Here is a 12,992-nt window from a genome sequence, read left to right as displayed (position 1 = left end):
GGTGCAACTGGTGATGATGCGAATCAACATTTGATGAACTTTGTGGCGATATGCAAATCACAAGAAATTCCTGCAGTTAGCCAAACATCAATGAGATTGAGGTTGTTTCCATTGTCTCTTACTGGGGAGGCGACCAATTGGTTGAATAAGATGCCAGATGATTCAATCAGGACTTGGACTGAATTGAAGGAGGCCTTCCTGGAACGATTCTTCCGGAATCAAAAGAGCTGCAGAGGAAGGATGAGATAAGTGCCCATAAGCAATTACCAGGAGAAGCGATGCATGACACTTGGTGGAGATTCAGCCAAAAGCTGAAGAAGTGTCCAAACCATGGTCTCACTGAGAGACATCTATAATAGGATTTCTATAGATCATTGAATTATGTTACTAAACCTGTTGTTGATGCAGTGTGTGGAGGATCATTCATGAGGAAGCCATTTTCAGAAAACATGTAGCTGATGGACGAGATGTCTAAGAATAATAGGGCATGGTACACTAGGGATGCAGAAGTAGGAAACCTTGGGTTCACTTTTGAACTCTTAGCTGAACAAAGGATAAAAGAAGAAGAAAGGGATCAGGACATGACACACATGAGGACCCAGATAGATCTATTCACAAAGCATATTGTTGCAAGTTCTTAAAAGGTAAATGTTATGGGACCTCCAAACATGTATGAAGATCAGGACATCGATCTAGATGAGGAGGCAAAATACTTGGGCAACCAAGCAGGTTTCCGGAATTATAACTCGAAAAACCAAGGTTACAATTCTGGAAATGCAGGTCGAAACTACTCAAGAGAAGGACAATATGATAGGCCAGCAAACAGAGAGCATGGAAACTGACAGAATAGATATGGGTACAAAAATGATCGCAGTGGTGTGTATGTGCCCCAGGTAATAGAGACCAGGCAAGTGGTAGTTCCAGCGGGTCTAAGCTGGAAGACATATTGGCCAAGCTGCTTCAAAAAGTTGAGTCAACTGATGTAGGGGTAAACGAGATGAAAGGTGATTTCTCCAGTATGAGTCAACTGGTAGACTCTCACACCATCTCCATCAAGCAAATAAAGCAACAGTTGGGGCAGCTTTCAGCATCACTAAACCAAAGAGAGAATGGGTCACTGCCTAGTGATACTATTGAAAATCCTAAGAAGGACGGGTAAGATTCTTAATGACCCAATTTTTGTAGGTACTGAGAATGAACAGGTGGTGGAGCAAACTAGAAGAGAGGAGGCCAAAGCTGAACAAGTAGATGACTCGGAGGACGTTCAGCCAATAGCAAAACAAGCAGGAGCAATGGAGAAAGAGGTCGAGAGAACTATGCCTTTACAACAGATCCCAAGACCACCACCTTCTTTCCCTCAAAGGCTTAAAAAGAAAGCCGAAGATGGGAAATTTGTGAAGTTCATCACCATCCTGAGACAACTGTCAATGAACATACCATTGGTGGAAACCCTAGAGCAGATGCCAGGATATGCCAAGTTCATGAAGGACTTGGTCATGAAGAAAAGAGCTGTAAGTATTGATTTTACTGACAATGTTCATCACTGCAGTGCTATTGCTACTAGGTCTCTGGTACAAAAGAAGGAGGATCCGGGTGCATTCACCATACCGTGCACAATCGGATCAATCAAATTCGCAAAGGCCTTGTGTGACTTAGAGGCTAGTATAAACTTGATGCCGCTGGCCATCTACATGCAACTAGGGTTAGGAGTTCCAAAACTCACATCAATAAGGTTGATGATGGCAGATAGGTCAATGAAGCGACCTGTGGGCATCTTATGTGATGTGCTCATAAAGGTGGATACTTTCATCTTTTTGGCATACTTCGTGATCTTGGATTACGAAGTCGATTTTGAGGTTCCCATAATCTTGGGAAGACCATTTCTAGCCACAGGATAAGCATTGGTTAATGTCGAGAGCGGAGAGCTGAAATTCAGGCTCAACAATGAAGAGGTAAAGTTTAACATTTGTAGGTCCATGAAGCAACCTTAAGACATGAATGTTGTGTCGGCAATAGAAGTTGATGATGAAGGAGAGCTTAGAGCGACTATTGAGGAGAGGATGGTTGTCGAAACATTAACATTCGTGTTGATGAACTTTGAAGTTGATTTCTAGTCTAACTATGTAGAGACCGTGAATGAGAGCTCACTCTTATGCTCCAAACAAACTAGACCTGGATTTGAAAAACATGCCAAGTCCTCCAGCAAAACCATCCATTGAGGAGCCACCTGTGCTGGAACTGAAACAGTTACCCAGTCACCTGAGGTATGATTTTTGGGTACTAACAACAATTTGCATTTAATCTTGGATGCATATTTGAATGAAGAACAGGTTCAAGATGTGATCAAAGTGTTAATAAGGTACAAAAAGGCTATTGGGTGGACCATTGCTGACATCATCGGGATACCTCCAGGTATATGCACCCATAAGATCCAACTTGGGGAGGACTGCAGCCCAAGCATTGAACACCAGCGGAGGTTAAACCCACCAATCCAAGAGGTGGTAAAACAAGAGATCATCAAGTGGTTAGATGTTGGGGTGCTGTTCCGCATTTCTGACAGTCACTGGGTCAGCCCAGTGCAATGTGTGCCCAATAAGAGTGGTAGGACAGTGGTGGCAAACACAAAGAATGAGTTGGTCCCATAAAGACTAGTCACTGGATGGCGAGTGTGCATGGACTACAGGAAGCTGAACAAGTGGACCTTGAAGGATCACCTCCCGATGCCATTCATGGACCAGATGCTTGGCAGGCTGGATGGAAAATAGTGGTACTGTTTCTTAGATGGATACTCTAGCTACAACCAGATATCAATTACTCCTAAAGATTAGGAAAAGACCACCTTTACATGTCCTTATGGCAATTTGCGTTTAAATGCATGCCATTTAGACTATGTAATACACCAACAACTTTCCAGAGGTGTATGATGTCTATCTTCTCGGACATGGTGGAGGACACTCTGGAGGTATTCATGGATGACTTTTCAGTGGTAGGCGATACCTTTGATGACTGTTTGCTTAATCTTAGCAGGGCTTTATATAGATGCGAGGAGGCTAATCTAGTGCTAAATTGGGAGAAGTGCCATGTCATGGTCAAGGAAGGCATAGTCCTAGGGGACAAGGTGTCACAAAAGGGGTTAGAGGTCGACAAGGCCAAAATTAAGGTGGTTGAAAAGTTTCTTCCACCTATCTGTGTGAAGGGTGTTTGAAGTTTCTTAGGACATGCCGGATTCTATAGGCGTTTCATCAAGGACTTCTCGAAAATTGCACACCCCTTATGCAAACTTTTGGAGAAGAAGGTGAAATTTGCTTTTGATGAGGCATGTCTCAGAGCCTTTGACTGCCTGAAGGAGAAGTTGATTTCTTCCCCTGTGATCATTGGCCCAGATTGGGCTGAACCATTTGAGGTAATGTGCTATGCTAGTGTACGGCCCTAGGAGTTGTGCTGGGGCAAAAGTGAAACAAGATGTTCCATCTGATATATTATGCTAGCAAGTCACTAAATGGAGCACAACGAAACTACACAATCACTGAACATGAACTACTGGTTGTGGTGTATACTTTCGAGAAATTCAGAGCTTACTTCCTGGGTACTAGAGTGATAGTGATAGTCCACACGGACCATGCAACTCCTAGATACCTCATGGCAAATAAATATGCCAAACCCAGGTTGATCATATGGGTGTTGCTGCTTCAAGCATTTGATTTTCAGGTTAAGGATATGAGAGGTTGTGAAAACCAGGTTGTTGATCACCTGTCTAGGTTGGAGTCTAAAAAGAAAGAGGAACTTGAGCTCGAAATCAATGATTCGTTCCCGGATGAGCATGTGTTAGCCGCTACTCTTGATCTTATTCCTTGGTTTGCTGATTTTGCTAACTTCCTTGTTAGTGACTTGATGTCTAAAGGGTTGACATTTCAGAAAAGGAACAGGTTCCTACATGATGTGGGTAAGTATTTTTGGGATGAACCTTATTTGTACAGGGTGTGTGCTGATAATATCATCAGGCGATGCATCCCTGAAGCTGAGATGTTGCACATTCTAGAGGCCTGTCACTCCTCTCCAATAGGTGACCATCATAGAGGTGGTCGGACAACCCACAAGGTACTTCAGTATGGGTACTACTGGCCCAAAATTCATCAAGATCCGATGGACATAGTAAGGAGTTGTGATGTGTGCCAACAGCAAGGAGCCATCTCTCGGCGCCACTAGTTACCCAAGACACCTATTCTAGAGGTGGAGCTATTTGATGTGTGGGGATTTGATTTCATGGGCCCATTTGTGAGCTCCTATGGGTAGAAGTATATATTGGTGGCAGTGGACTATGTGTCCAAATGGGTTGAGGCAGTTCCTTTGCCTGAGAATGATGGCAAGAGTGTTGCTGGCTTTCTGAAGAAGAATATCTTCACAAGGTTTGGCACACCCAGTGCCATTATCAATGATGGTGGTTCCTATTTTTGCAACAAGGTATTCAGTGCGCTTATGGCCAAATATGGGGTTAAACAGCACAAGGTGGCAACACCTTATCACCCGCAGACCAGTGGCCAAGTGAAGGTGTCCAATAGAGAAATAAAGGCGATTCTGGCTGAAACAGTGAATGCCAACATGATAGATTGGGCATGAAAGGTAGATGATACTCTATGGGCATATCAGACAACTTTGAAGATGCATATTGGTATGTCTCCATATCAATTGGTGTTTGGAAAGACATGTCATTTGCTGGTTGAGCTTGAGCATAAGTTGAATCTTAGTTGGGGTAAAATAACAAACTTGAGACTGGATCAGATTAATGAGATGGATGAGTTTCGTTTGAGAGCGTATGAGAGGTCTGCACTGTACACGAAGAGGATGAAGTTGTATCATGACAAGCATATTGAGAAAAGAACCTTCACTCCTGGTGATTTGGTGTTACTTTTCAACTCCAGACTTCGTCTATTTTCGGGAAAGTTGAGATCCAAATGGTCTGGACCTTTTAAGGTAACTCAGGTATTCCAGTTGGGTGCTATTGAGCTTGAGAATGACAAGGATAAAAGGTTCAAGGCCAATGGTCAGCGAATCAAGGCATACTTGGGTGTTCCAGAAAAAAGTGAAAATAGTGGAGGAATGTAAGCTTGATGAAGTCTGAGTAATCAAGTAACCTGCATCATGCCGTGACGTTAAATTGTGCCCTGCTTAGGAGGCAACCCAATATTGTAATTGTAATAGTTACTTTCCTTTTTCTCATTTTTCTTTTCTTTTATAGAGTCACTGTGTGTTGATGAGTGCATGAAAGATTTGGACTAAGAATTGCAGGAAATGGGTGTAGACAACTCTTCACGAGTAGTCCCATGGGCTGTGGTGCCTTTCATGGGCAAACCTCACGGCCCATCATCCTCAACTGCAGCCAAAAGAGGCTACTGGAAATTGCCATAACTTGGTTCACGGAAGGGTTCACACTCTTTCTAGCCTCTCGTGAACCTCAGGTAAGTACTTTATCTCTAAGTTACTTTCACGGACATGTCCACGGACCATGGTGCCCTTCACAGGAAACTTCACGATCTATCATCTGCAACTCAGCAGTAGCAGTACCCGACCCGACCCGCATGTAAAGGGAAATCAAATAGAACATTTATAATGTAGCCTAAACGCCAAGGGCCAGTTATTTTCCCTTCCCTCTCATCTATAACGGTTCTTAGCAGTATAAAAAAAGGTCTTTCATCTTTTAAACTCCTAAAAGTTATCTCAAATTCAAAACCCTAGTTCTATTTTGCCCAGGAATTCATGTCCAAGTTCATCTTCTTTTTTTGAGTGAAATTTTCCTCTAATTCCAAGTAAGTTCTTTTATAACTTGTTATAAGTTTGATCTTGTCTAAAACAAGTTAGATTTTACTTTGATTTAGTCGAGTTTAGCATGATTATGTGATGAACTATCTTGATTGGTATTGATTTGTTGTGGGCTAGCTTGAATTGGGTATATTTGATGGTTCTTGTGCATGGGTATGAAGAATTTGGGAGAAATTAGTGTTACATGTTGACATTAGTGTGAAATTGAGTTCAAAGGGGATCCAAACATGTACGCCTTAATGAATTGTGTAAATAAAACTGTTGAAAGGGCGAGATCAAATTCATGTGCAGAGGGTATGATCACAGCTAGGTCGTAATTGTGTTTGATTTACATGACAATTGATATATATGGTAGATTGGTTGAGCTTATGTGCTAATAGATCTCATAACTTCCTGATGAGGTGAAATTGGGCATAGGTTGTTGTTGGAAGGAAAGAGCACTGAAAAAGGGCCAAGTGTAAGTCCACGATGGGCTTCACGGACCGTGGAATCAACTACAGGTCGTGAAACCCCTCGTGGACTACACTTGGCAAAAGGTAAGTACACTGAGTAGGATCACAATGGTCATCACAGACCGTGGTTCACTCCACAGACTGTGAAGTTGTGTGTGATCCATTCCAGTACAGTGATTAACAAAGTCAAGCTTCCAACTCATCTTCACGGACCGTGGTACCCACCACGACCTGTTTTGGCTCCTGTATATATTTAAAAAAATTAGTTTTATTTTCTGTACATTTATTTCTGTTTTGTATTTTGGTTTCGTGGCCCTTCCCAATGATAGATTGGGTGACGACATTCTTAAGGCAAGGCGTCATATTGTAATTACACAGGGGAAGTCTGAGTACCCGATAGTGTGTCATTTTACTGTTTCATTTCCTAATGAGTTTTACATTTCTCAGGTACTATAGCTCCCCGAAGGAAGAACGCAACCAAACATTCCTCACCTGTTGCGTGAGTTTTGCATTTCTTGGATTGCGAGGTAAATTGAATCAGATGGGGAGAATACAACTTGGGTTACAGGAACACTAGTACTCATCGCTAAAGCTTCACTATCTTTTCCAGCCAAGGTTTGGTGGGATGTTGTCCATGCACAATTGAGGCCTATAGGTAATGATAATACCTTGTCTCCCTCACTGGCTTCTTTGGTAGCGTGCTTTATGGCTGGTTACCCGATAAATGTGAAGCGGATCATAGCGATCGAGATGAGAGACAGGGCACTAAATGAGAGAGCAGAACTTCCATTTCCCTGCCTGATAGGGAAATTATGTCGACAAGCAAACATTCCCCCAAACAGGTTAGTTGACAGATGCGGCGACGCATTCAGACTCACCCAGGCCTCTAAAATCAAACATGTCTCTAACCATCTCTTTGGTGCGAAATCTGGAGCTGTGGGTTCTTTGGTTGTTGTTCCTCACGTACCAATTGACATTCCACATGCGGATAGAGGGCCAGATCAGAGGGATTCATCACAAAGATCTACAGAGGCACCACCACCACCAACTTTAGCCTCACAAGCTCCAGCTACCTTTGTCACTATTCCTATGCTACTCCTTGAGAAATTGGTTGCAAATTAGCGCCAGACCAGGACCCTAGTCAACATAATTGTACATCAGATGCCCCAACTAATAGAGAGAGATGTGTTAGCTTCGGAGAAAAAGATAAAAGATGAGATGTATAACGAGTTGGCTGTCTTAAAAGATAGGATGGATGGTTTGGAGATCCTTGTACATGATCTATTGCAGGCTGCTCGTTCAGTAAACACTGAAGATTTCCAAACACAATTAGCTGATATGAGAGCTCAATTTGCTAAACTGGCTGAGAAGCCGGTACAGGTGCCTACTTCGGTAATGCCAGAGTCATTGATGAAAATATTTAGTGAGCAGCCTACCACTTAGTCCATTGACGGTCTCTATGGGGAACTCCTTAAAAGCAAATCCGGCAAGAGAAAGAAAAAGGCTGGAGAATCTGATGATGAGCTACCGGTTGACCTGCCCAAAGAAGAAAGAAGGCAAGAAAAGAATGCCCGCAAGGCATCGAAGAAGGCAGTTAGAGAAAAAGAAGCACTTGCGCAACAACATCGATATGGGAAGGTGGTGCTTCTCGTAGCGGAGCACCTATTGTAGTTAGTGGTAGCCAGCCTGAGCCTGAGCTAGTTTTTGAGAATGCACACGTTGATAAGGGTGCCGACGCTGATTCGGCTCCCGGCACCTAGAGCGCCGTAGGTATGACCCCTCTTCATAGCCCTGTTTTGTTTTTCTTCATTGACTTTTAAGGCAAAGTCTTTTTGTTTGGGGAGGGGGTGGTGAGCAACCTGCCATTCTAGCTGTTAGGTTGAATAGAGGTTGATTCTGTGTTTATTGTGAAAATTGTGATTGTTTTGTGTTTTGTGTTTTGATAAGAATATGAAGTGTTTGTGTGTTGAGCTATACAATAGCTAGTCTGTGTGAAATCTGGAAATAAATTGGTGAACCAAGAAACTGGAGAGAGTGTAGTCCTGTGTCATGTATGTGTGTGCGGTTTTATAGAAGTCTAACGCTAGGAGCAGAAACTAGAACTTGCCCGAGTAGTCCTGCTTAAATCTGAGAATAACCGAATACGAAAGGATCAGTTGGCCATTTTTGCTAAGTCACTAAAAAGCCAAAAATAAAACAACCAAATAAAAATCTTATCACTTGAACCCCATTTGAGCCTAAAAATCAGTTTTGTTCTTACTCATTAAATATCATATCCTTGGGTCTCCGAAGATACGATGTCACAACTCAGGCCAAAAGAATAAGTTGAGGGTGATTACAACCCGAGCAGAAAGAAGAAGTGAAAAAAGAAGGTTCAACCAGTGAGTTGAATGCATATGAAAAAAATAAAAATAAAATAAAAAAGAGAAAGGAATTGAGCAGAAAAGAAAAGAAAAAGAAAAAGAAAATAATGGCTGCTGGGATGTACAGAAACGAAGGAAAAGAGGGAATCGCTCAGAAAAGAGTTGTGTGCAAACGAAACTTTGGAGAACCAAGGGACTAGTCACTCACAAAACCAAAATATCCATTCCCTAGCCTGAGCCTATGTTACAAGCCAACAAAGTCCTACAGTGATCCTATTCTGGGTGTTTGAAAGATAGAGCGTAGAAAGCTAGGGCAAGCCTATGGTAGTTTGTTATTAGTGTTAGAAGTTCTTTAAGAGTGTGAGCGTAGAATTTAGTCCCAATTATCATGAGTGAGGGACTTCTTTGGTGTGAGGACACAGTGATTGCATTTGAGAGTAGATTGTGTTAGCTGATAGTTCACAGGCATAAGTATGGCCGACTGTGAGTAATGAGATGCCATATATTGATCCTTGGATGTTAGATTGATGGTTTTGGATACAAATTGTGTTTGAGATGGCTGCTGCATAGTTTCAAAAGTGTTTGAATGATTTGAGGACTGAATGTATTGTTTTTTCATCACTTGAGGATAACTAATGGTTCTAAGTTGAGGGTGTTGATGTGCCGCGAAATCTTGGCACATTTGATGCTTGAAAACTAAGGATTAATACTAGAATCGAGTGTATTTATGTGGATATAATGTGTTTGGTAGTGTTTGTACAAGTGAAATAGGTGGAAGTGAAAGAAGACAGAAAAGAAGAAAATTCAGTGAAAGTTGGAAGTAAAGACCACTGATGACCTCACGGGCTGTGGTCTTCACTATTAATTGTGGAGATGCTCGTAAAGTTGAACCAGTACTGAGGGTTAGAGGAGATGAAAGAGAATTGAACCACGTGAAGACCACGAACAAACTCACGGGCTGTGGTCCTCACAACGGTCCATGGTGAGAGTCGTGAAGATGGTCCAGTAAAGGGGAAATGAAAAGCTGAAAGAGGATTGAACCAAGTGAAGACCACAGACAACTACACGGACGTGGTCATTGTCATGAGTCGTGGTGGTGTCTGTGGTGATGATCCAGTGTATAGGCCTTGAAGAACTTGTTTTCGGTGAGTGCAAATGAAGACCACGAAGGGCTTCACGGACCGTGAAGCCCTTGACGGGTCGTGGAGGCAGTAGTGAACTTCAAGAACACCTATCAAGAACTCATCAAGAACTCAAATCTTTCAAATTAAAGAATGAAATTTCTCTGAAAATAACATGATTGGCATGTGGGTGAACTAACCCAACACTATGGAAGCTGACATACCTCATAGGGATTAAATCCATGGCAAAAATCCGCAACAAGATGCAAGAATCTCGACGAACGCTTGATCCTCTCCTCTTTTCTCCTCTTCTCTCTTCTTCTTTTTTCTTCTTGAACTCTTAACTAAAACCCTAGGTGTAAACTAGGATTATCAAATCGAACCTAATCGTATTAGACCCCTAAAATATTACTAAAAACGAATTAAATCTGATTGGGTAAAGAAAAGAACAAAATACCCCTCTAAAATCCGGTTTTGACTTTCCTTATCTAGACAGCCCAACTTCGAATGGACATATCTACCTCATACGGTATCAAAACTGAGAAAACTGGGTGGGGTTGGAAAGATAATTCAGAGGTATTTCCTATGGTATCTGGTAGCACACCTAAATCATTCTGAGAAAGAAGGTATAGTCGTTTTAAATCAACCCAAAACTCATACTTAGCTTAATTTGCAAAATTTCAGATTTTGCTATTTCCAATTTAGTTCTTTTTGGAACTCAAGGTGCTACATCTAGTGAACTTAACACTTAAGAAATTTTAATTCCTCGGTAGAATCCTACTCACAACGAAGGATGGTTCAAGTCGTAGCTCAAAAAATTTTCTGGGGTGTTACAACATCTCCCCCTTGGGATCATTCCTCCTCAAATGATGACTGGACTGGGTATGGAATGAGTTACTCTTACTAAGGTCTGAGTCTAATGGTCTGCTCTTACTATATTCAAGATTAACCCAAATCCTTAGGTTTGGGTTCTATACCTCTCTATAAGGAATCTTATCCCAAAACTATTACTCTTTACCACCACATTCAAGCTTAGTACTTGAACAACTCCATGAAATCCTACTAACCAACTCCTTCAGATCCAACTATGGGCTCTGATTTAACTATTTCTCTTAGTAAAACCTAATCCTCTTCTTCCTCATTGTTAATAACCTTAGATGGAATTATCACACCATCATTAATACGATAAGAACATCAACCTCTTCTTTTTAACATAAATCCATTACAAAAAGGACCTCTAAAAAGATATCCCCCAAACTCTTTGAATTCATTAACATCTTAATCTCAAACACTTGACTCGATTTCTCATCTTGTCATCTCCCCCTTGGGTCTAAAGCTAACACTTGAAAGCTATAGACATATTCCATCATCTCTAAATGGTCTACATCCTCTTTTACTCTAACATTTAGGAGAAGTTTATCTCATGACTACTGGACTCTCAATAGGCAGGTACTAAGACCTCTTTCTAAGGCGTTTCTCTTAACCTCTTCTGATTACATACCCTCTCGGTACAGCTCTTAATGCTCTTATTACTCTTGTAACTTAGCCACACTTCGCTGCCCTTAACTAAAGGTTAGGGTCTCTCACTTGTGCTATTTATCTTTCATAGAAGCTAACATTCAATTCTTCGTCTACTCTATGTCAAGTCTACCGGATCAAATCCCAAGACTGACATCATCACCCTCATGTTGCCATTCTTTTGATCATGGCACTCATCTCAGATTTAAGCTTAATGGTCATTTCTAAACCCGAATATTAATACGATTTCTCGCCTACTATACTATACCTCATTACTTAATTAGTTCTAATACCTTCTGAACATCATGACCCTCTCAAACAAATCATAAGCCTAACTTAGATCTATCACTTTATAAATACTTCTACTTTTCTATTCAACACTTACACTTGGTCATTACCTACACAATAACACTTCATAACAAACTCATTTCTAGCTAAAACATACTCTGCCTCCTATGGTAAAATCTTTACAACTCATCACTTCTTAGTCTACCCATAAGGGAAAACTCCTCATTACTAACTTACTAAGTACTTGACTATAGTAACATAGCTTGTCAAAACACCATCTCCCTCACTTAGATTACTTAACCTCTACATAATTTCCTCTAACTCTGGGCTGTTTCACTACTACTGCTCATGATCTCATAACTCATGCTACCTTTTTAGGTGAAAATCAAACCCAAGCTCTAAACTTACTTCTTAAAAAGGATCTTAGCTGAAACAAGGCTTAAGGAAAAGAGTAGAACTCGCTTTTAACTCGAATGCATAATTCATATAATTATGGGTGCATTCCTCTGAAACTGAACACTTAACTCACTCTTGGGCTTCTCTCAAGACCCTCTGAAGTATCATGACTTCCTCAAAACTCTTGCTAAGAAAACTCATCGATAAAGGACTGACTTTTATTTTCAATTACCTCTAGTATGATAGGTAGTCAAATGAATTTAAAGAAATGCACGAGTTAGAATAAGTCTCTATGACATAGCTCTATTGCACGATTTAGAGAATGAAAGAAGCGAAACTTTTATTAAATGTTTGTAGTCCCTCGTTTATAGAAGTGGGGCCCTCACAACCATAAACACGATCTTACTTACAAAACTTCATAGACACCCTAGGACAGTTGAACTATGTGCTCTGATACAAAGTTTGTCATGACACGAGCCTACACCTTGGACGTGGCCGGCATTCGAGAACCATTACTGGTCCCCAAGCAAACCCTCATCCTGGCTGACTACAAGTGGAAGACTAACTCAAGCATACAAAGCTTAAAAATGAATATAAATTCATGAAAATGAAATACAAAACTTTAACTCAAATGAAAAACTCTGAATATAAACATAATATTCAACTCACCATAAAATAGTCAACTTATGTCTTTAAAACATTTAATAAAATGAATAATACAGACTTCTCAACTATACTGCCTATCTATGAAGCCTCTAACTGATAACGATGGAAGTCGGGACAAGACCCACGACATCCTAACTAAACTGAAAAGTAAATGAAATCCTCTGGAAAATAAGGAGGCTCACCATAGCTAACTCGAACTCTCGGATGTATCAACGAATCTCCTATTAATGAACCTAAATACCTGTTTCTTCATCATGAAAAGATGCAGGCCAAATGGCTCAGTACGTTGAATGAACGAGCATGTAAGAGAAATTCTTAGGTATAACAAAAGCTTGAAACTTGATACAAAGAAAACATACCTACCTCTTCTC

At 41.0% G+C, this 12,992-nt stretch overlaps 1 protein-coding gene across 1 annotated transcript; it reads left to right on the top strand.

The window, feature by feature from the left end:
• The first annotated feature begins 653 nt into the window (after positions 1 to 653).
• Positions 654 to 1,898, top strand: LOC107059834 (uncharacterized). Its single transcript, XM_015306847.1, has 3 exons — positions 654 to 780; positions 894 to 1,124; positions 1,186 to 1,898. The coding sequence occupies exons 1-3, from the start codon at positions 654 to 656 to the stop codon at positions 1,896 to 1,898; spliced, it is 1,071 nt and encodes a 356-aa protein (XP_015162333.1).
• Positions 1,899 to 12,992: the final 11,094 nt, after the last annotated feature.

This window comes from Solanum tuberosum, unplaced genomic scaffold (assembly GCF_000226075.1).
Source record: "Solanum tuberosum cultivar DM 1-3 516 R44 unplaced genomic scaffold, SolTub_3.0 scf00042, whole genome shotgun sequence".
NCBI classification, from domain to species: domain Eukaryota; kingdom Viridiplantae; phylum Streptophyta; class Magnoliopsida; order Solanales; family Solanaceae; genus Solanum; species Solanum tuberosum.
This window is presented reverse-complemented; position numbering and strand designations above follow the sequence as displayed.